Genomic DNA, 23,125 nt, shown 5'->3' with positions numbered 1-23,125 from the left:
TGGAACCGAATTTAAGGTGGACTTTCAATCAACATAGCACTAAAATTAAGGTGGCACAGAATTTAAGGTGGAACTCTCTCTAAGGTGGCACAGAATTTAAGGTGGAACTTTATATAAGGTGGAGCTGCATTTAGGTTAGCACTAAATTTAAGGTGGCAGTGAAGTTAACACCACATTTAAAGTGGAACTGCTCTGAAGGTTGTATTAAAATTAAGGTGGAACAGAATTCAAGGTGGAACTTTCATTAACCTAGCAACAAAATGAAATGGCACAGAATTTAAGGTGGAATTTCTTTTAAGGTGGTACAGCATTTAAGGTGGAACTTTAATTAGCATAGCACTAAATTTAAGGTGGCACAGAATTTAAGGGGGAACTTCAATCAACATAGCACTAAAATTAAGGTGGTATGGAATTTCAAGTGGAACTCTCCTTTTAGGTAGCACTAAAATTAAGGTGGCACTGAATTTAAGGTGGAAATTTTTTTAAGGTGGCACTAAATTTAATTTGGAACTGCAATTAGCATGGCACTAAATTTAAGGTGGAACTTAGTTTAAGGTAGCCCTAAAATTAATGTGGCACAGAATTTAAGGTGGAACTTTCCATTCATGGTAGCACCTAGCAACGAATTACCATCCACCACGGATACTGCAGCTTCTGCTTAAAAACATTTTGGCAACATTTTAACAACTATCAACAGTCTTCAACGATTTTAACATTTTAACGTACTTAACTGGCTTTTTCAAGCCAACTTAAAGTTCGTTCACGAACTTTCCCTTTCTAGTTCTAATTCTAATTCTAATTCAACCGGTGCTTCGCCTCGCATGCGTCGTAAGAAAGAAATCAATATCTGCACGAACAACCAATAAAACAATAAATACTAGTATCTGGTGTGAACTTACATAAAAACAAAGGAAGCATAAGCAACTTACAACTGGAAACGTTCCACTGGCGTGCTCTTCAGCCATGGTCCTTCATCGTCATGTACTCATTCACAAAGAAGCCCCTCCCAGTGACCTCAAAGATCTTTAGTGAAGTTCGATTACATCTACACTTGTATCCTCTTCCCCAGTACACCGGATGTTTCCCTGAATTTCCAGACCTGATTTTTACCACATGAACTTCACAAATCGATTTTCTCAACCTGAAAAAGCATCAGGAATTCAGGTTCAGAATGATGAATTCAGGTTCAGGTTCTCGTGACACTCATTTAACTCCATAGCATATGCTTAAACATACTTAAAGCCATATTCAGTCTTGATCCATGTGTGTGTTACTGATAAGCTATACTACATCAATCATAATGTGATAATGAATAGGTAGACTTTATAGGTCTGCTACTTTAGCCAAAAGTCTCTAGATGTTTAAGGTAAGAATGTTAAACTGCATGTTTTTTTACTCTTCATCAACAGCTCCTCACTGACTTCTCCTGTGACTGTGGTGAAGGTTACAGAGGAATTTCACCAATATTTTAAAAAAACTTTTAGGCCAAAACCTTATCTAAACAGTACCAAAAAAAACCCAAAAAAAAAACAATGTCTAAATACATCATGCAGTGTATTCATAACCACTTCATGTAATAACTTTTTGTGAGGTTGCATATAGAGGCATTAAGCACATCAGATGCCTGGTTCCTATCACCACAGCTGTGAACAATTCAGACTCAGTAAGATTCTCCAGAATGGAGAATTTTACATCAAACTCCAAATGACTAAATTTACACATTTAGTCATAGCTGGGTTAGTGCAAGTCTGAGTGTGAGACGAAGAAAGCATGTGCTTGTTTAGACTATGATATGTGTAGTAACCACTGAGATTAATATATCAAAGGAAGCAGTGCATGAAGCAAAATGCTAAGGGCTGATATTTTGTCAGATCAACCCAGTCTGCCCAATGTTCTGTTTTAGCTTTAGGCAGACAGAGATGAATATGATTACCTTATATTTTCGTAGAAAATGTAATTATAATAAGTAAAAATACTTTAATACATAAAATACATATAATCGGACATAGCCCATATACTGACCACCCCAGTTGTACAGTGAAAAAGTTGCCTGAAGGTTGCTTTAGCGTTACATTTTTCAAATGTGTACATTGGCTCATCATGAATAAAATATGTTACATCAACATCATAATTAAGTACTATTTAACCTAGTTACTAGATGTAAGTTAAAACAATTAATTTGTGTGGAACATGTGCACATTTAAATAATGTAAATTCAATAAATTTTCCCAGTGTACTTCCCGACGGTAGATGGCGCTCTGTTTGAGAAAATACACCCAACCTCGGCGTTTCCTTCCGTTGATGTTGACTGACAATGGCGACTTCCATGAGGATTGCAAGTACGCGACTCTTGTTAAAGACAATACATTATTTCTCATCTAAGGTACAGGAATATTCTCTTTAGTAATCAGTCATTGTGAGTTTTCGTTTATTTATCTTAATAGAGCAGGGGCTCCTTTAATCCTGCTCTCTGTTTCTCAGGTTGCTGTTCAGCCGCGTGCCTGTACAATTCACCTCCAACCAGCATCATTATGGTTTGTCTTTATATCCACGTTTGTTGGTGCGCCGGTTGCTTTTTTGAACATTGAGATTGAACATTTAACCCATTAAACCCTCTTTTCACATATATTTTAAAGCTCTCAAATGGAGTAAAAACAAGTATCACATACCGTTCTTCATCTAAAGCAGATAAAGAGAGAGTTGGCGGTTTTACAAGGCAATAACTTTATAATCAAATCCTGGGAATACCCAACATTGCCTTTAAGAATACCAGCACATGAAAATGTGTCAGGAAGGCTAGAAAATGTTCTGTAGTTAAATACCTAAGAACGCCTTAAAAGGGAGTTCCGCCGATTTTACAGAACTTATATATAATTAAAACGTTAAGATTTAAACAAATCATTCAGAGTGGCATGTGCCCTGTTTCACGAAAATGGCTTAAACAATCGAGAATAAATTGACTCGATCCGGATCTGAGGATGAACTAAGGGTAGCGCATTTTCTTTTACAGGGAATTTCAGAAGACGTACTAAGCGAATGCACTACCATTGCCTAACTCAGGGGTGCACAACTCCGGACCTGGAGGGTGCTGGCAACCAACTCTTAGGGACCGGTGTTACGCACCCCTGCCCTAACTAAATAAATGTCTGGGACCAAAAGGTGGCGTACAGAGCCTCAAAATGAGAAGCAGAAAATGAAGCGGATGATCTCTGTATATGATAAGAATCTTGTCCACTTAAAAAGTGATGCACAGAATGTACTTGATTCAAATGTGTACAAAATGGTCACATTAATAACACATATTGCACATTAATACAAATATTGCATAATTGCCACAAAAAAAACGAAAGATAAAATGTCATTTTATACTGTGTACTATATTATTATTATCTATATATAATGCCTGTTTTATTTGGAATTGATGTACATTTTTGAATCAAATAAATTTAACACATTTTTTTCATCACAGAAAAATTTTTGAGCCCACGAGTAAACAAAAGTCGTTTTGAACAATTTTCTTAAGTTTGCTTACTTTTCTAAATTTTTCTTAAGACTCCACAGATAAAATTCAGAGTGTTGCAGTAAAGCTGAACTCTGGCTGATGGAGTGTCACCGATACTAATCTGAATGCGCAAAATATGTTTATTTTTATTTTTGTGTTAATTTTAGCTTTCAATTATGCACGCATGATTTTACCATTTTACCATGTGGATCATATCTGTTCATGCTAATCAGCTAATGCTAGCCAGCAAATTTGCAATATGGTTTCAGATATTTACATTTTACTTTTAGTAAAGATATGCGATGGAAAAAGCGCTTACCGTTGTTATATAAATTACTACAATTTGATAGTAGAAAATGCGACAACAATTCTGAGCTAGTTTTCTGCTGATAGCTGTGTGGGTGTGTCAAGAACACAAAAAGATTCACAGTAGCTCTGTTCCAAGCATAGATATATATACCTAGATGTCACATTGCCTGTTGTTCTCTATCTGAGGCGATACATCTGCGCGTCCGCCACGTTGGAGTGGTCAAGATCGGCTTGTGAACAAATTCACCTGTATTGAGAGATGATGATTTCTCAGGATTAAATCGGCCACAACTTCCTTATCACTCAGCTGATTTTCACCAAATTAGTTCTAATCCTTAGACACAGGTTAATCTAGGTTGCACGGACTGCTTTCGGTAGCTTTTATTTCTTTAATAACTGCTCATGCTAATTGGCTTTCCGGACCAGCAGAAAAGTATTCAGTCTGCACCTGACGTAAGTTTGGCGCGAGCTCTGGTAGAAACCCAATCAGCAAATCCATCAATGTGTGAATCACTTCTAATATTAATACACAGAAGGACTAAGCTAAAGTTGGCTTCCTATTCGCCAGCTTCTTGTTTGAGTTTTCCTGTCCTGCCTTAAATGGTGCAGAAGTCACTTTCTGGTGCCTGAAGCTGCACCATTTAAGATAAAATGGAAAAATTTGAACAAAATGCTGTCTGATACACCATTTAAGGTGAAACAGGAAAAGTAGAAGAAGAAGCTGGCTGATGCACCATTTAAGGTGGAACAGGAAAATTTGAACAAGAAACTGGCAAATAAGATAACTTCAGGTTTGTGTAAGAAGGTGCTAACATTAATCTGTTATGAATATCTACATGGATTAAGAAGTGCTATAACTTACCTAGCTACAAGGCTTTAACCATCATTGTAAATAAATAAATACTACATAAAGTTAAGATCCCCTGAATAGATTGTTAAAAGAAATAAGTGTAATATAAAACCAGAGAAAGAACAATCACTTCAACAGCTTCTTTTTGCATCACCAATCACACGGCCATATCTAAAATTACATATAAACATCACGCTAACAATACGCATCACACAAACATGAGTGTGGATTGCTGCATTCCCTCTGTTATATAATCCTATCCCGCTTTCTAAATGCAATATTCTTGAAATAGTATAATTTTGGACAGTATTTTTCTTAAACTGCTGCTCTGTAATGGTATTGAATGCAGTCCAGCAGCGATGTTGACTGCCCTAAAATGGCAGCGCCGTTGATGCGTCTGGCTGGACTCAACGCGGCATCTAGGTATGTATATCTATAGACCGCTGTAGTCATGTTGTCATTTTGTAGTCTGCGCCATGCTCTTATGCCCATATTAGGAACTTCGGGTCTAAGCTCCATTTCTCTATGGCCACAATGAATAGGGTTTTCGAAAAATTGCCTGTAGCGCACTGTGTTAAATATAAATGTTCAGAACCCAATACGTTTTTTTCTATGAACATTCTTCTCTCGAATACCACCAGATCCTCTGAATTACGAGGTCTTTAAAGTGTTAAAATATGAATATTGCTACATGTAAGCTAATGCTACTGTACACTGAATTCACATCATTAGACTGGCAATCTCCTTAAGCAGGTTTTGGCAGTGTACATTTCCATTTACAGACTGAGGGCAGATGAAAAGAAGTCAGAACAAAATCAGCAGGTTTCCCTGCAGTTCTCTGTTCTTCATCTGATGCTCACTGAAACATGATAGATCTTTCATTTTAGTTTGATTTGAAGAGATCTACAAACTGACCTGTACTCGGGGTCCCTCATAAACCGATTCGACTTTTCCCATTCCACCTTAAATGGTGCCGCAGTCATGTTCTGAGCTGCTGCGATATTTAAGGTGGAACGGGAAAATTTGAACAAGCAGCTGGCAAAAACGAAGCTGACTTGAGCTTCATGGAGGGTTGAAAGGCATGATATGAGGAGGTTTTTCTATTTCCGCTTAACAGCTGAGTAACAGTAACTTATTTTTGCTGTTTCACAGAACCAACAGGTCAGTATTTTGTCTCGTTTGCTAATGTTTGTGATAGATAGTCACAGCTGCTGCACCATTTAAGGTGAAACAGGAACATTCAAACAAAAAGCTGGCGGAAAAAGAAGCTTAATTCAGCCTTGTAGTTTTAACATGGGTAGTGTTTTTTTGATAAGGAGTTTAAGCCTATCAAAATATCCTACCTAGAGGTTTTATTTATGGGTATAGCCATAAATATGCGCTATGGTAGAAGATTTTGATAATTATAGATTATAATTATATTGATTATTATAGCTCTTTAATGACCTCGTAATTCAGAGGATCCAGTGGTAATTGGGAGAAAAATGCACACAGGACAAAACATATCGGGTTCTGAACATTTTTATTTAACACAGGGTGCGATAGAGGTGATTTTTCGAAAACCCTATTCATTTTGGCCATAGAAAAATTGTGTTTCTAATACGGGCATAACGAGGACTACAAAATTACGCACGACTACAGTGGTCTATGGTTCCAAAGCCTAGGCTGCAGCCGATGTAGTGCGGGTCCTCCAGGCTGTGTGGTGACGTCACCTGAGCGATGCGAAGCTTGTGAGGGAACTGGTGAGAGAAAATGGAGCCCTTTTCATTGTGTTTCTTGCTTTTTCATTTCTTTGCGGAAATAGAGATGTCCTTATGTGGTACGATAAACTGCATATATACAAATACTTGTAAATAAAATACAATATATAGACGAATGCTTTAATTAGTGATTTTATACTTTATAAGGTAACGAAGACGAATTCCAGTACGTGAACAACTTACATTTTAAAACAAGCTCTACTCCAACAGCTTTGTTTTCTGCCATTTTCGTGGTGCTGGTCTCCTTCGCATCATTTGTGCACAGAGAACTGTGGGTATCCGAAAGGATACATCCAGAGAATTAGGAAGTGGCCAGGCTCCTCATAAACCGGCTCTGATACACTATATTGCCAAAAGTATTCGCTCGTCTGCCTTCACGCGCATATGAACTTGAGTGACATCCCATTCTTAATCCATAGGGTTTAATATGATGTCGGCCCACCCTTTCCACAAGGTTTAGAAGTGTGTTTATGGGAATTTTTGACCATTCTTCCAGAAGCGCATTTGTGAGGTCAGACACTGATGTTGGATGAGAAGGCCTGGCTCGCAGTCTCTGCTCTAATTCATCCCAAAGGTGTTCTGTCGGGTTGAGGTCAGGATTCTGTGCAGGCCAGTCAAGTTGTTCCACACCAAACTCGCTCATCCATGTCTTTATGGACCTTGCTTTGTGTACTGGTGTGCAGTCATGTTGGAACAGGAAGGGGCCATCCCCAAACTGTTCCCACAAAGTTGGGAGCATGACATTGTAAAAATCTCTTGGTATGCTGAAGCATTAAGAGTTCATTTCACTGGAACTAAGGGGCCGAGCCCAGCTCCTGAAAAACAACCCCACACCATAATCCCCTCTCTACCAAACTTTACACTTGGCACAATGCAGTCAGACAAGTACCGTTCTCCTGGCAACTGCCAAACCCAGACTCGTCCATCGGGTTGCCAGAAGAAGCGTGATTCGTCACTCCAGAGAACATGTCTCCACTGCTCTAGAGTCCAGTGGCGGTGCTTTACACCATTGCATTCGACGCTTTGCATTGCGCTTGGTGATGTAAGGCTTGGATGCAGGTGCTCGGCCATGGAAACCCATTCCATGAAGCTCTCTACGCTGTTCTTGAGTTTATCTGAATGCCACATGAAGTTTGGAGGTCTGTAGTGATTGACTCTGCAGAAAGTTCTGCGCACTATGCGCCTCAGCATCCGCTGACCCCACTCTGTCATTTTACGTGGCCTACCAGTTCGTGGCTGAGTTGCTGTCATTCCCAATCAAAGCAGTCTGCATGCCTAGGTGCTTGGTTTTATACACCTGTGGCCATGGAAGTGATTGGAACACCTGAATTCAATGATTTGGATGGCTGAGTAAATACTTTTGGCAATACAGTGTACATCTGATGCGTCCTTGAAATCACTCCGAACATAGGCTGCATAGACCACTGTGGTCATGCGTCATTCTGTAGTCCTCTTTATGCCCATATTAGGAACTCCGGGTGTAAGCCCCATTTCTCTATGGCCAGAATGAATAGGGTTTTCAAAAAATCGCCTCTATCGCACCGTGTTAAATAAAAATGTTCAGAGCCTGATACGTTTTGTCCTGTGTACATTTTTCTCCCAAATACCACTGGATCCTCCGAATTACGAGGTCGTGAAGAGCTATAATACTAATATTGCTACATGCAAGCTAAAGCCACTGCGCATCAATTTGATGTCACTAATCTGCACGAAACTATGGCGGGCTGTGGCGGCACTCTGTTGAGTTGTGCTACCTTATCGAACTGTTTTACCGTAGCGCATGATTACAGGTATACTCGTAAATAAAACCTCTGGGTGGGATATTTTGATAGGCTAAAACTCCTTATCAAAAACACTACCCGTGTTAAAACTACGAGGCTGAATTAAGCTTCTTTTTTCACACCTTCTTGTTTGAACGTTCCCGTTCCACCTTAAATGGTGCAGCAGCTGTGACTAGCTATCACAAACATTAGCAAGCAAGACAAAATACTGACCTGGTAGTTCAGTGAAACAGCATGCCTTTCAACCCACAATGAAACTCGTCAGCTTCTTTTCCGCTGGATGCTTGTTCGAATTTTTTCGAAAAGCTGAACAAAAAGCTGGCGAATGTCCTGAGAAAATGTCCTCAGAAAAATGTCACCAGCATTAAAATAATAATTAGGATACTCTTATAGCCTAAATCAGTTTATCAGGGGTGAGCACTCATATTAAGCTGAGTCTGTACTGGATTAGCCTGAGTGCAGGTATGTTTGTAGATCTTTTCAAATCAAGCTAAAAGGAAAGACCTATCGTGTTTCAGTGAGCATCAGATGAAGAACAGAGGACTGCAGGGAAACCTCCTTCTTTTGTCGTGACTTCTTTTCATCTGTCCTCAGTCTGTAAATGGAAATGTACGCTGCCAAAACCCACTTAAGGAGACTTCCAGTCTAATGACGTGAATTCAGTGCACAGTAGCTTTAGCTCACATGTAGCAATATTCATATTTCAACTCTGTGACGACCTTGTAATTCAGAGCATCCAGTGGTATTCGAGAGAAGAATGTACGCAGGGAAAAAAGGTATGGGGTTCTGAACATTTTTATTTAACACAGGGTGCGATAGAGGCGATTTTATGAAAACCTTATTCATTCTGGCCATAGAGAAATGTAGCGTAGACCCAGAATTCCTAATATGGGCATAAGAAGTGAAGGATCCTTCACTTTGGAACGGCCTGCTTTAACGTAGCGGACGAAAAATGCAGCCTAGGCTTTGGAACGCAGCTACTAAGCGTCTCCCAGGCAGCGTAAAATCCGCTCCAGTGCCAGTGGTGAGTGACATCACCAGTGTGGTTCAGTCCTCCATGTTTGAACTTTACTCGCAGAAAAACAGACGACTTCCCTCTTCTCAGCTGGTTTCTAAATGATGAATAAAAAGTGCAAAATTAAGAACAAGCTGTCTGATGGTCATTTTAAAGATCTAATTACATTTTGGTCGAGAATTTGGCTTTAATTTTATAGCAGGTTTATAACGGAGCGCGTGGTATTTGGAGAATAGGCTGGGTGCCGCACGAGCCCCGCAACAAAATACAGTGAAATAAGCCACAAGGATCAGTGAAAATGGAAAGGGAAACCGACATTAAAAACATAAATTTACTCATTTATGACAAGTAGCAAACAAAATACTACTGAAACATTCTGTGCTGCAGATTCCGCTGGAGGTCTGTCAAACTGTCGCCCAATCAGAAGTCTGTCGAGGGTACACAGAAACCGTGATCCTTTAAGAATTCAATTTTGATGAGCAGAGTGGCTGATTTGACTGTTTATCCATGTGATTAAATTATACCTATGTAACTTTCTTGCTGCTTCGCTCAGCAGTTCAAAAGCTATATGTGTGAATGACCCCACATGCTAGTTGTAGTGGTCACGGCCCCGCTCTGCTCACGCCCAGCAGAGTGAAACAGAAAGGACTGCAGGAAGTAATATTACATGAATGTTTGTACTCTTTCAGGTTTAGAATGGTAAGGACAAGTTTTTTAAATGAAAATCCTTTGAGACTGTACAGGTGGAACCAGAAGGGAATATCCACAAAAATTCCAGAGCTGTTAGGATAGAGCCAACATTGGTCTCTGTTAAAATCTGTTGTGTTCTTGGTGGTTCCAGTCAAATTTTCGTTGATATTTGGTGAGCATTTTTACAAGTCACAAATTAATGTGCATACATGATACATTGAAAGACCAACATTGTTTGTATTCCTTAAACTGTGTGCAATGTCACAAAAACCCTTGAAGGTTTTTAAAATATTTTCAAACAGAGAATTAATTTTTTTTAATCGTCACTTTAAATCAGCTCTGCTACTCAATGCAATTATGAAGCTTAATAAATAAAGCTAAAGAAAAACAGATAATTCTGTAACCAGGGACACCGGATTCTCAGGAGGTTTTTCAAATGTTTAGTATCAACCAGTGTCAATTTATTATAAAAAAATTTTAGCCTGTAACTTGAAAATTAAAACAGCGCAAACATTTATTTTAAGGGCATAAAAGAGCACAAACGAATGAGACAGTTTTGTTGCGATTTAGCTGCTGATGAATGACGTCACACGTCAAACCATATTGCTTAATAACTTGAGAATTTGAGTGATTTGGACGTTGATGTGGGGGCTGAGTGACGTCACTCTGAAACTTTATGGCTTTATAACTTGAGAACTAAAATATCACAAACGTTTTTTTATTTAATAGCACGAACAAATGAGGCCATTTTTGTGCAATTTAGATATTGATGGGCTGAGTGACGTTACAGATAAGAAAATGTTTAACTTCTCAAAAACACTGCCAGCACAATGATTCCTATGGCATAAACCAGCACAAGCGAATAAAGGCTTCTTTTTCACAACAGTAGCACTTAGTTTGGCATCAGCTCTTAGCAATGGGTGTGACTGAAACACCTGAATTCCACAGTTAAAAGGGGTATCCACATAAGTTTGGTCATATAGTGTATGGGAAACAGGGTCTTGATGTTAAATGGTGCATTGTAGACAAACTTAAAGTAGTGGATTTACTCTCTCTAAAACAATCAACCAACCTGCACATGCCTTCTGAGTTTATGTTGCTGATAAAGGTAGAACAGTGGTCTGTCTGAAAAACATCTGATGAACTGTTTTGCCTTGCAATGCTTTGAACATTTTTTTTTTTAACTGTCTTAGGCCAAAAGCTTATCTAAGAACAACTGTTGTGAAGAAGTCTGACTCAGCATGTTCCTATAGAAAGTAGTATTTTACATCAAACCATTTAATTATGCAGAAACTTGTACAAATTGGTGAAATTTTCCTTTTATCTTTGTGGTTGCAGCAATGTTTGCGTGATACCTGCAGCCGTCCTTCACAAAGGACGTGCCTATGGCACGCAGTCTTCTTCCGTAAGTCTCTCTCTTACAAAAAATTCAAATTTGATCACATTTAAGTTGCCCTTAGAATTTTGACCTTTCATAATAAGTTGTTCATGAGTTTGCAGTTTTTCTTCTTTGGAGCAGGCTATTCGATTGGTCTGGCTTAATTTCTGCTATTTACTCCAGGTCACAGTCACAGAGGAACCTGACATTCTGTTCCAGAAACTGGCCGTGTTGGTTAAAAGCCATGATAAAACTGTACTGGACAGTTACAAGTTTTTTGCAACCCTAGCAGCAAAAGAACTTGGCTTAACCTTGAGTAAAGTGTGAGTCAGAAGTACATTTAAGAAAATGACAGTAGACCTCAGCATGACCATTGGTTGGCTAACATAATTGTGAACTGATATTTGTGTTTTTGGTTTGTTGTGGTAGATTTGAACCTCCAAAGAACATAGAGAGACTTACACTTCTGAAGTCAGTGCACATTTTTAAGAAACACAGGGTCCAATATGAAATGAGGACACACTACAGATGCATTGAGGTGAGATCTTTATATTATTATTATAGAGTTATATATTACATATTATATATATTTATTACAGTTACATTTACAAGTTATATAATATTATATAGTTATATAATATTATATGGTTACATTATATAGTACTAGGAAATGAAACAGCATTTGGATAACTGACTGTCTTGGTTGAGTTTAAAACTGCAGTTCTGAAGAATATTTTGCACTGCATTAAAGACTTTTTGGCTGTCAGATTTCCAGGATAACAGGTTCCACTTCACGGGTATACCTGGAGTACATTCAGCGCAACCTGCCAGAGGGAGTGGCTATGGAGGTCACTAAGGTAACAGAGTTTCAAGAAATTAAGTAGTTAAAATGTCTTTTCTTAAAAAGTGGGCATGCTCTAAGATACAGAACTGTAGTTATGGTGGATTGGAGATTTCTAGACGGGTATGCTGTAACAATAGTGTGTACTAAAGTTAGTTAGCTAATGGAGTAAGGCAGGACCCTGGTAATTAAATGTTTAAACTGCATATTCCCAAATTAACAGTTCTAAATTGTGCATGTCTCCCTCTAGACTGCTATAGAGAAAGTTCCAGATCATATCCAGATGCCTCTGTGGGGTGTCCAAAGCCAAGAAAAGCAAAGCAGTCAATAATTACCTTTTATTACCTTTTTTCCCATTAACTGTTACTACTGATAAGTAATGTAAATTAAATAAAAATGGATTCTCTAATGGATAACTTGACTTATATAATACACTGTGTATAAGTGTAAGCTGATGTGTTCCTATTGCATTGCCCATAATAAAGGGGATTACAGTGGGTTCTGATTATTTACTGTGGTTGAAGTTCATCAAATGTGCAGAAGACTGGGATTACAGACAATAAAACACACAGGTTTTAAAGACAATAAAACCTTTAATAAACCACAGTTTACACAATTTGCATTTGTACCATAATTGAACTGTGTCTTAAACACCATAAATACCTGACAGACTGCCCACAGTCAGAGAACTGTTTTATTCTGACAGATTAGCCTGGATGCAAAGAAAGAAATTTGGTCCAACAGATTTACAATTAAACATTTCTGCTTGTGTCTTTTTGCGTGTCCAAAGGTGTCAGAAAATGTTTTTCTACCCATTACAAAAAAAGGATGTACAGTGCCACATAAAACCATATGTGGCTGATGGTACCTGTCTATGCTTGATTCACATTTTCATCAACATGAAAATGTTTACAATTTGGTGGTCCAGGGCGACCTAACTGACCAGTTGCACACAAGTAAAATATATGCACGTAACCTGTGCGCCACACATCAGACAGCATCTTTTGTTTTTTTTTTGCTACAGCTATCCTACAATGTAGAAGCCAAATAAGAGGTGAAAGTACAGCATATTACCTTTATTGAGTTTTAGGTGTAATAAAGTTTTTGGCAGAAAGGCACCAGGAATAGAATATAAACTTCTATGAAGTTAATTTGCCCTAGTACTTAAAAACACCTAAAACACATTGTTCCCCACATGACAAGAAATTCACAAAGGTAAAAGGAATCTGGAATCACAAAGTACAAAGACATTTTTGTAAAATGTAAATGTAGGTCACTGTCCAAGCAGTTTTAAAAGGTGGCACTACTCAAAAGTTTGGGGTCACTTGTCATTATTAATAATAATTGTTATTCAGTAATAACTTATACAGTATGGACTGGTATGCTACAAAACTAGACACCAAAATCAATACTGTATTCACAGTTTACAATATTTTGGGAACAACAAGACATGGTTAGTATGGTAATGTTATTAAAAGCTATAATTTTCTGTTTATTGGAATTTGTAGTCACAAAAGTACTATGCATAGCTGTTTGATTAGCGAGATTTGGTTGCAGTTTTCAAATACAAGGTATTGTGGATGTCAGTTTCTTTATCAGTTTGTTCTCAATGATTTCTCAGTTACGAAATCACAGCTCCATGTATCATCAAAAATGTCTTCATTTTTACAAACTAGAAACATTTTATACATGTATGTTCAAAGAAATTGGTTTTAAATGAATGAAATCAGTGACCCCAGTTTTTTGAGCGTAGTGTAAGTACATGTAGCATTTAGAAATACTAAGAAATTACATTTGAAGGTATCTTATTTATTGACCGGTAATATTGGTCTGTGACAACGGAAAGCATGTAAAGGGTTCAAATTGTTTCTTTTTTGTCACTTGCTGCATGAAAAATTTTAAAGATGATAAAATTACTGTTTTGACTAGAGCACATTAATGGAATACTACATTGTTTTATGATCTAATCTCTACCTGCTGTTTCTATAGTTTACCACTGATACTCACAGGGTTCTGCTCTAAATGTGTTTTGAGTCAGTGAGCTTTCTGTTCTAAATACAAGGAACTTACTGCCTGAAGAAATAACTGTACACAAACAATGCGACAGACAGATTAGGTTGAAAATGCTGCTGTATTCCTTCAACTTGATACTGTCATGACACAATGGATGGAATTTATATACACTGTATCCAGGCCCTAAAACTAGAGGAAGGTTCTAGGTGTAAACAAAGGCTTTTATGTAATTTATGCTATGTATGTTTCCCTCTTTATTTTGCTTCTCTCTCTGCATTCTATTTAAGTCTCTTCTGCATTCCCCTCAACAGTTGATTCAAAATGATTAATGTATTTGGAACAAGAACCCTGATGAACACATACACCTCACCTTGTACATGTACACTCCCTCACTCCAACTCGCATGATAATACACAAATGGGAGGGCAGACAGTATAGCACATAACAAAAAAGAAAACAACAACAAAATGGTTATGTTGTTTTACAGTTAAACACTATGGGGCTACAACTCAGTCATTAGTCTAGCAGCAGTTCAGTCTCCATTTAACAAGGGTTTGGCTAAACTGGCAACTTAAGGGGTTTAAATTAAATCTGATTGCTCTGTCAAAAAACTCTACCTGATCCACCACTAAGCTTATGCTAAACCGGATGTATTATGAAATTACATAATGATCAGCCCAACTAACACAAAACTGCATAAACTTATTTTGCTATCTGTTTTTTAATACAATGATCAAAGCATTAAAACAGAGCAATGTAAATTACACGAAGTCTGTGTATGTTACTGGGCCTAACTGTCATCAGCGCTGTGTTTCATTCCTATTATGCCACTCATAATTTCAAACGCATCAACTAAAATCGTGTAGTCACTCACTCAAAAAAGTATTCATTGGTGATTTTAAATGATTAGCTGACATGAAACTGAACAATACTGAGTGAATGGAATGACTCGACTCGATGAAGGAGTTTGCAGTGGAGTATTGTTCAGTAAGCTAGACTACCCCCTCTGCATCGCTACCTGTCCAAAAGGCCCACTTCACTACTTCATTCATGGAGCTACGACTCAACAGAAGCCACAAGTGCTGCTTCACTTAACAGGCTTTCTGCGTCTTAGAGATGCTTTGCTTGCCTCATTATCGGACTATGAACCAGCCCCACAGAGGGCAAACAACATCAGTATCGCTTGTGCAGTGCAATGTGGCATTTGACTAGGACTGCAGGTGCTCTTTAAACTGCAGCTTTCATGGCCGCAGCAATGGCATTCAAGAGATCCCTTGTGACTCGTTTAGGTTTAAACTCGTGTTAAACTCTAATCCACAGCTAAGGTAATGACAGTGCAATTACCATTGTGCTTTTAACCTGGGAAAACATATTGTGAATAGCTCCCTGATCAAATCTGGCAATACCTCTACTGGGAACCATCTTCTGGTCATTTTTAAATCAGACCAGACCATGTTCTGAAAAATTATGGGGATGGTTCAGTTGATATGTAAATGCACAAAATACACAGCTTAAAGGCTAAAAAAAGAAATCAATGCAATGGCAGGGTAGAGGAGAAAAATCTGAGATTTTACCGTTACTGTAATAAATTACATCACAATGCGTTTTCCTGGGTATCATCAGTACTTCAAGAACAAGGAACTGTATGTATTTTAAAATACAGATTTAGACCAATTTAAAACACAGACTTAGACAAATTATACAAAGCCTATAAACAACAATAAGTAGCAGCATAATAATTAGATTAATGATTTTTGCAACTAGCCTGCAGGTGCATCTTTATTTACAAACCTCAGGAAACCTAAATGTTGTGATACAGTTGTATGCAAATGTTTGGAAAAATTACATGTTTCTAAGAGGAAATAAGTACCCATCCTCTGCCCATTTCAATGCACAATTACTGTTTATTTGCTGAATTTAATACAATGGAAAGAAAAAAAAATGGCCTGTGCAAAAATCATAGTACATTTTATATATTTTTGTTTTTGTCCAATATGTTAAGCTCTGTAGATAAATACACATAGTGGACTAAAATTTGCAAAACAAAGTGCCATATTTAAGTGTGTTCTCTGTAGAGGATGTTGCACCTTATATTTACTGTAATTTGGCCCACTGTATATACACTTATCATGTAGCATACATGTACTTTTTTGCCACATCACCCACACATACATTGATGATAAACAAGTAAATCTCTAGTAGATAAATACCAAACTGAATCATTGGAGTAAAACAAGGTAAGAGGTCTTTTTTAATTCAATATTGTGCCAGGGTGCTATGTCCTGTGGATCACTGTAAATTTATTATTAAGTTTTTTCTGACTGCAAATATAGTCACTATTAATGATACTTGCTATGGTTCAAGCATCCTAATATTCTTACCTTATCAGGTATGCAGGCTTGTGAAGCAACAGGTTTGTGTGCATCACTGTGTTTATTCATCTGCAAACAGAGACTCTTCGGTAGGGAAGGTGGGGAAAGGCAGGGTTTTAGGAAGAGGAGGTTGTCTGGACAACATAAGACTCACCTTGCTTATAGGGGGGTGCAGGGGCAGGGTGCGAAACACTGCACATCACTGGGGCGGGGGGGGGAGAGAGAAGAAGGGGAGCATCCTGCTTCCAAGTCCAGCTGCCTTCCGAAAAGGGTGACTATGTCCCCCTTCAGGAGACAACAAGAATCAGTCCAGCATCAAAGCACAGGCTAGCAGCAGAAGCAGCAAAGGCAGCAGAAGAGAAGCACTCAAGCCTCAAAGGAGGAGTTAGTGGGAGCAAACATCAGAGCTAAGAAAAGGTGCAACACCTGTGGCAGACAGATTCCAAGCTAGTCGCTGTTTATATGCTTTTGTACATGCCGTTTTACAAATGTGGATACAGCAATGTTGAGCTTTATCTAGTCTTCAGGCATGTTTATATATAGCTTTGGACATTATCTGCAAGAATGAACTTACCAGTAGTTAGTCATTCAAAGATTCCATCACTAGAAGAGCACGCAATTGTTTTCCACACTTGATCATGTCTGTTTCACTGTTGGGAATGCGCTGGATCACTTTATAATTGTTTCATCTCAAAAGGTAATTTAATCTCACAAGTTGTTAATAGACACATATCCATGACTGTTAAATGTGATGTTTCCATTCATACACTAATAAATGTTTAATGCTAGGTTACAGCCAGTTTATAACAAATAACTGCTCATATAAAAAGTCTGTTACAATTATTTGTGCCAACAAATGGATTAACTGGACCATTTTCTTGCATTAACAGGTTTTTTTTTTAACTGTTCTTATTTTATACAAAAAAAGTATTCTCATGTATTCTTATTTGTGCCTCAGCAGAAGCAGGTGGTGGTTGCTGTATAAAGAGTGAATAGTTGCCTGAACTATTGTCATTCCTTATGAACTGTTCATCAAAAGATATTGCTCCTTTGCGTACATTGTCATGCACGTTAGCAGGATCGACTGCAATTAGACACTTATCAAAAGAGAAGACAATGCCTCAGCCCCACAACAGACAGCAAAGAAGTTATTTTCCAAGAACTTAAAAACAAGAAAAAATTTTCATTGCCCCCATTTTCTACACACTGCTCCTCTGATTTAAAAAAATAAAAAGAGCGAGAGAGAAAGACTATAATGTGCATTAGGGACTCCTGGTTCCAGCAGTGGGCCAACAGTTTCAGCTTTCAGAAGAGTGTATATGTGGTACATCTGATGTCTTCTCAGTGCTTTAATATCAACTCTATAACAATAACTTGCATTCTTTAATACTTAAATTTACCAGACCATTCTTAGTTCTACATTATGAGACACTTGGAGATATCACGTTAGCACAGTAATACAAAATGTATATCTACATTAAAATGACTGATAGTGATCTTTTAAGTTATCTGTATGACAAGAAATGTGCAGTTTCACATAAAATATACATAACTGAATGTTACTGCAATTATCAAATATTGTGCTATTCTTATGTAAACAGAATACATACCTATGTAAATACATTGTCCATTTTACTTCAGAGCACTATACCTCAGTCATTAGATTTATTAAATGGACATTCATGTACTGTGCAATAAACAGTAAAAAGAAGAAGTCAGTTTATTTTAACTTTATTTTGACTATGTCAAAAAACTGATACTTTTAACCAACTTACATTGACAAATCCACATAACTCAATCACAGTAAGTAAAAGTATGGTCATAATGATAACACTTCAGCATTAAACACAGTGAATGTAGTGCTATCCTACCATCAATCCACCTCTTTATATGAATATCAAATCTGTCAACAGAATGGATTGCTGAACACAAACATGAAGGGTTGTCAACAGCAATATTTTCACTTTACTTAATAATAGCTGCACATTTATGATAAGAAGTAACTTTTGAGCCAGGAATACATACAGAATGGGTTGTTTTCTCTGTAAATGTCCATACAGCATCAACTGCTGTTTATAAATACTGAGTAGCTATATTTATATAAAACAACTATAGCCATGAAACAAAAGGAAATGTCTGAGAGGCCCAAGGAGTCCACAAAAACATACTAATTTTACAGTGATGAGTGAGGACTACTGTGCGGTCACATTTTACGTTCTTTGTTTCTCTCTCATTCTCTCAAAATCACATTTATTCTTCACTACTCAAGGAAAAAGACCAATTAAGGCTTACAAGATTAGCACCACGCAAAGTACACAATGCTTAGGGAGGTACAGAATGAACTTCTCTTAGAATACAGTTAAAATTAAAACAATAAGTGCTATAAAAAGACACTGAAATGATTTGGGGCCTTCCCTCTCATAACACTGTAGAAAATAGAGCATGGTTGACCAGTATAAACTAGATTGGAGTGTCAATTTGGACATGTGTTACTGGCACCCTCTAGTAACACCCTGCGCTACAGATACGGACTAATATTTTATCGCGAGTTTGAGCTGTCTTAAAACCGCCGGCCACCTGGGGGCCCCGGCCAGCGCTGACCCCTGCCTGGGGCCAGATGGGGAGGAGGAGGGGGTGGTCCATTGTGGTAGCTGCATGAAAGGATAAAATTACACAATTGGATTCTGGTGCTGCGTTAAAAAAGGGCCCGTGCCACAACCTGTAAGTTTTTTCCTCTGTAGAAAATATAGCATTTAGTATAAAATAGAGATTCATGCATTATTCAATTCATGTCCAAAGCTACAACAGTTTTAGACTTGAGAGTTTCAGTACAGAATTTATTATAATCTTTTGCATTTACAATTTGACTGAGCAATGACTGTTTCCTAGATACTAACTTTGTAATGGCAATGTAAAGACAAATTACTTACAAATAGTGAAAATACTATGTTGAGCTGTAGAGATGCACATAGCCAAATGTGTGTCTGTGAAAGAACAGAAGAAGAAAACGGGGCAAGTGATGGAATCTAGGTGCAGGTCTTACCCTCTGGGGTGGAAGTGGGGTGGGGGGCCAGGTGGCATCATGCCCCGTCCTCTCAGGGGCAGCGGTGGTCCTCTGAAAGCTGGGTGCCCTGGTGGAGGTGGCGGAGGTGGGCCATGTCTGTAACAAAGGCATTTCACCAAGTTACAAAAGCTGACTGATTCTGTGGGTAGATTCTGTCAAATGTTATACTAGATTGTCAAGCATTCTGGCTGTACAGAATTACGACAATCCCAAAATCTTTGGGTCCCCAAATGCCGGTGATCAAATTAAAATTACTTATTTTAATTACATATTAAAAAAATATACCATTATGCCTGATTTTACTCTACAACTCTACAAGAACGCAAAGGGTTTTATAGCCATGCTACTAGTGAAAAAACACAAGTACAACAGACATATCAAGGCAATATTTTATTAATACTCTCTTCTAAATCAGACAAAAAAAAATGGAAGCTTTGATAATATTTTTAGAAACTACAGAGGTATGTACCTGTGCATTGGTGGTGGAGGTCCCCTAAGATGCATTGGTGTGGGAGGTGGTGGGGGTGGACCCATTCCCATTCCCATGGAACCTCCTCTACCTCCTTTTCTGCCATGCATATCTGGATATGGTCGTGGTCTACCCATTCCCCTCCTAAGAAAGCAGATTTTGGCTTTACAAGTCATGACAAATTGTTTTAAATGAATAATTAATACCAACAAATACTCATTAGAAAAATCTAATTTGCACAATTTCACCCCATAAAATTAGGTGATCAGCCAAGACTGTCTGAAATTAAAATCTGAAATTAGGTAAATTAGCCCCACAAGCTTTAGACACTAAAATTTTAGCTGAAAAACTACCTTTGGGGTCAGGGTAAACACTGTGTAAATTAGATATGTTCACCAAACTATTCCTTTAAGAGGTTCCTTTAACAGATTCAGAAATGTTTAAGAAATTCAAAAATTCTAGGATGCTTTAGGGCAACCTAATTGGTCCAAATCCATTCATGAACCCATCGCGACTCCTGCCCCGTCCTCGTCCTGGTGGGCCAAACCCTTTATTCATCATTGCACGTCCACCACGGCCTCCTCGACCCATTCGGCCACCTCTACCTCGACCCCTAACCTCACGACCTCTGCAAAAATAACACAGAAAGAAAAGAAAACAGAAAAGTTCTCAGTTCATCATATTTCTCCGTGTGGGGCGGAAACTGACAAGTGACAATGGATGATCTGATCATGTGACCTACCTGGATTTATTGGAGTCTGGAGCTGGTTCCTCCTCTGCGGGCGTCTCGGTGGTCTCTGTTATCTCTGTGGACTCATCCAACTGCTCTGCTGTGGCAACGTCCATCTGTTAAACAGCCAAAACACAAATTCCAATAATTTTTCATATATTTCATAACCTTCTTTGTTATACAACCTTCTTTGTTCTCTTTTGTAAAATTCCAGAGTAAATCATAACAAATAGTATCAAGAATAAATGACATAATACTTACTGAGCAAGGATTTTTTTTCCTTATTGATTGATACACTCACTTTCTCTCCATAATTTACTATATTTGTTAACTACTAGGAATGTGGGTTATGTGATTTACTTAAAAATATTGTAAACATGTATGTTTAAAGAGGGCCCTAATACGAAGAGAATCTCCACTCAGTCTTACTCTAAAAGCAAGCAAAATGCTATAATGTAAAATGTTTTCAATCTGCAGGTTTGGAGATAAAATAATTTAGCAAAGCTGCTAAAAGACTTAAAGACAACATTCGAGGGGAAATCAATTTATTTAGGATTGTCAAAATAATTTTGGAATATTAGAATCCTTGACTCAGAAAACACTTCAGTTATTCAGCTCCTGTACCTGGGTGAAATTCTACTCTTACCATTAAATATAAATGTTAATGTTGATGCTCTCTACTACATACACGAAGTGAAGTACCTGTTACAGTAAATAATTCATGCCAAGACTTCTGTTTTCATGCTACTGAACTCAGCAAGATTTTAAACCTAATATCAAAAGCAAAGCCTACAAAGGGGGTGCTGATCTAAATATGCAGGGCAGTAGCTCTCCAGGAGCAGAGTAGAGTAGACCCTCACATTCCTAAGCTAATGTAAGCCAAACACATTAATTGGAATTACTCATGTGGCAATTAGTTTTTAAATATATGATAACGTTACGAACAGTTTTTGTTTTATTCAGAGAATAAAAATACAAAAGTGGGTACTTTATACCCTACGTGAGAAAATGTTAACATGGCTAACGGATAATTTGGTTGCCTACATTTGCTCCCACGATGTTAAAACGGTTTTCAGCTTATTCCGATACGACATACATTCGTAAGGATATTTCAGATATTAAATGTCGTACCTGAATGCACGCTAAGTTAGCTAACTTTAACCTAGCGAGCTAGGCTAAAGTAATTTCAGAGACGTATCAGTGACTAACGCTAAAACTGATAGTGAACGCCCAAATATATATTTCACACGACGTTTTACAGGATAAAATCTCTGACTAACATAAGGAACGACTCTTATTCTTTGTTGAGGTTAACAAATTTCTAAATACGATGTGAGGTGTAAGTTATCTATCTAGCAATGCTACGCTAGCTAACCTAACGAGTCTGTTGACTAGGTTCTTTAACTACATACAGACGTGAATCAGGTTATTAACGTTATTTTTAGCCAAGCAGATGGAACTTACCTTGATAATGAAATACCTCGTACAGTTGACTCCGTACGAATAACTTCACCTGTATGTTAAATGAAACAGAGAAATATTTCAAACATAAACTAAGAAATTCTGTAGTGGCCCTCTGTCTTGACCGATTTGAAATGGCGGCTTCTGAGTCACTGGATTTTTTTTCGTCTATCGGGCAGCGTTCAAGTTATTCTACAATCACCGTTTTCATTCATGCCCTGGCGTTTCTTGCACCCTTGGCGCAGGACTGACAGATTGTGAAAATTCAAATGAAAAGAAGAAACACTGAGCCAGTAAGTCTAGCACTTTTTCACGTTTAGTCAAGCTTTTCCGCCTATTTCTTTATATGTTTCTTACGCTTAAGTCAAAGTTAATTTCCAACTCCCTCCATTTCCTTCATATGGTGAGGTTTTGCATGTTAATAGAAACAGTAAATAAATTATGAATAAATGTTAAATACATAAAAGTGAACCGAACCGGTTAGAGAGACTTACAACTACTGAGTAGTAAATAATGTTCATCATTTTATTTCTAATAATAATACGTACTATAAATATGTTAAACTGTTGTTTTGCCTAGCCCAAGTAGAATTCTTTAATGATAATAACACATACTCCTGTTAAAAAAATACAAAACCAATTAAATTCAGAATTGTTTGTTTTCTTGTCATGCCCCACCCTGGGGGAATTTTAATGCTATATCTTTGGAAGTTATATAGTTATAGCTCTAAAGTCTGCTGCTGAAGCGTAATGCAGGTGTAAGAGCCGGGTGTAAGAGGTCAACAATAATAAATAGTAATCCAAACATTTAGCATCATCTTAGAGCTAAATGCGGCTTTCAGCAAGCAGCCTGTGTGATTTAATTGCACTCAATAGGTAAACAGAACATTT

The 23,125-nt window shown here is 37.8% G+C and overlaps 2 protein-coding genes across 2 annotated transcripts; one reads left to right on the top strand and one right to left on the bottom strand.

Moving 5' to 3' along the window:
• The first annotated feature begins 2,261 nt into the window (after positions 1-2,261).
• mrps10 (mitochondrial ribosomal protein S10) lies at positions 2,262-13,318 on the top strand. The gene is made up of 7 exons (XM_036577176.1): positions 2,262-2,383; positions 2,482-2,534; positions 11,246-11,312; positions 11,469-11,608; positions 11,715-11,823; positions 12,053-12,142; positions 12,377-13,318. Exons 1-7 carry the CDS (start codon positions 2,315-2,317, stop codon positions 12,455-12,457), a joined length of 609 nt encoding a protein of 202 aa, XP_036433069.1. The 5' UTR covers positions 2,262-2,314; the 3' UTR covers positions 12,458-13,318.
• A 4,908-nt stretch (positions 13,319-18,226) lies between these two features.
• si:ch211-51e12.7 (uncharacterized protein LOC336335 homolog) lies at positions 18,227-22,397 on the bottom strand. Its single transcript, XM_036577175.1, has 6 exons — positions 22,239-22,397; positions 20,787-20,890; positions 20,523-20,672; positions 20,045-20,188; positions 19,555-19,671; positions 18,227-19,162 (listed from the first exon to the last, which is right to left on the bottom strand). The coding sequence occupies exons 2-6, from the start codon at positions 20,888-20,890 to the stop codon at positions 19,072-19,074; spliced, it is 606 nt and encodes a 201-aa protein (XP_036433068.1). The 5' UTR covers positions 22,239-22,397; the 3' UTR covers positions 18,227-19,071.
• Positions 22,398-23,125: the final 728 nt, after the last annotated feature.

This window comes from Colossoma macropomum, unplaced genomic scaffold, assembly GCF_904425465.1.
Source record: "Colossoma macropomum unplaced genomic scaffold, Colossoma_macropomum, whole genome shotgun sequence".
Classification (NCBI taxonomy): domain Eukaryota; kingdom Metazoa; phylum Chordata; class Actinopteri; order Characiformes; family Serrasalmidae; genus Colossoma; species Colossoma macropomum.
Note: the sequence above shows the minus strand (reverse complement) of the source record. Positions and strands in the feature narration are given on the sequence as shown.

Coding starts and splice junctions, on each gene's coding strand:
- mrps10 (XM_036577176.1), top strand. CDS start 2,315: ATGGCGACTTCCATGAGGATTGCAAGTACGCGACTCTTGTTAAAGACA. Junction 11,313..11,468: donor ATGGCACGCAGTCTTCTTCC/GTAAGTCTCTCT, acceptor TATTTACTCCAG/GTCACAGTCACAGAGGAACC. Junction 11,824..12,052: donor CACACTACAGATGCATTGAG/GTGAGATCTTTA, acceptor TTTGGCTGTCAG/ATTTCCAGGATAACAGGTTC.
- si:ch211-51e12.7 (XM_036577175.1), bottom strand. CDS start 20,890: ATGGACGTTGCCACAGCAGAGCAGTTGGATGAGTCCACAGAGATAACA. Junction 20,673..20,786: donor CCAGACTCCAATAAATCCAG/GTAGGTCACATG, acceptor TTATTTTTGCAG/AGGTCGTGAGGTTAGGGGTC. Junction 19,163..19,554: donor CCCCACTTCCACCCCAGAGG/GTAAGACCTGCA, acceptor CCTTTCATGCAG/CTACCACAATGGACCACCCC.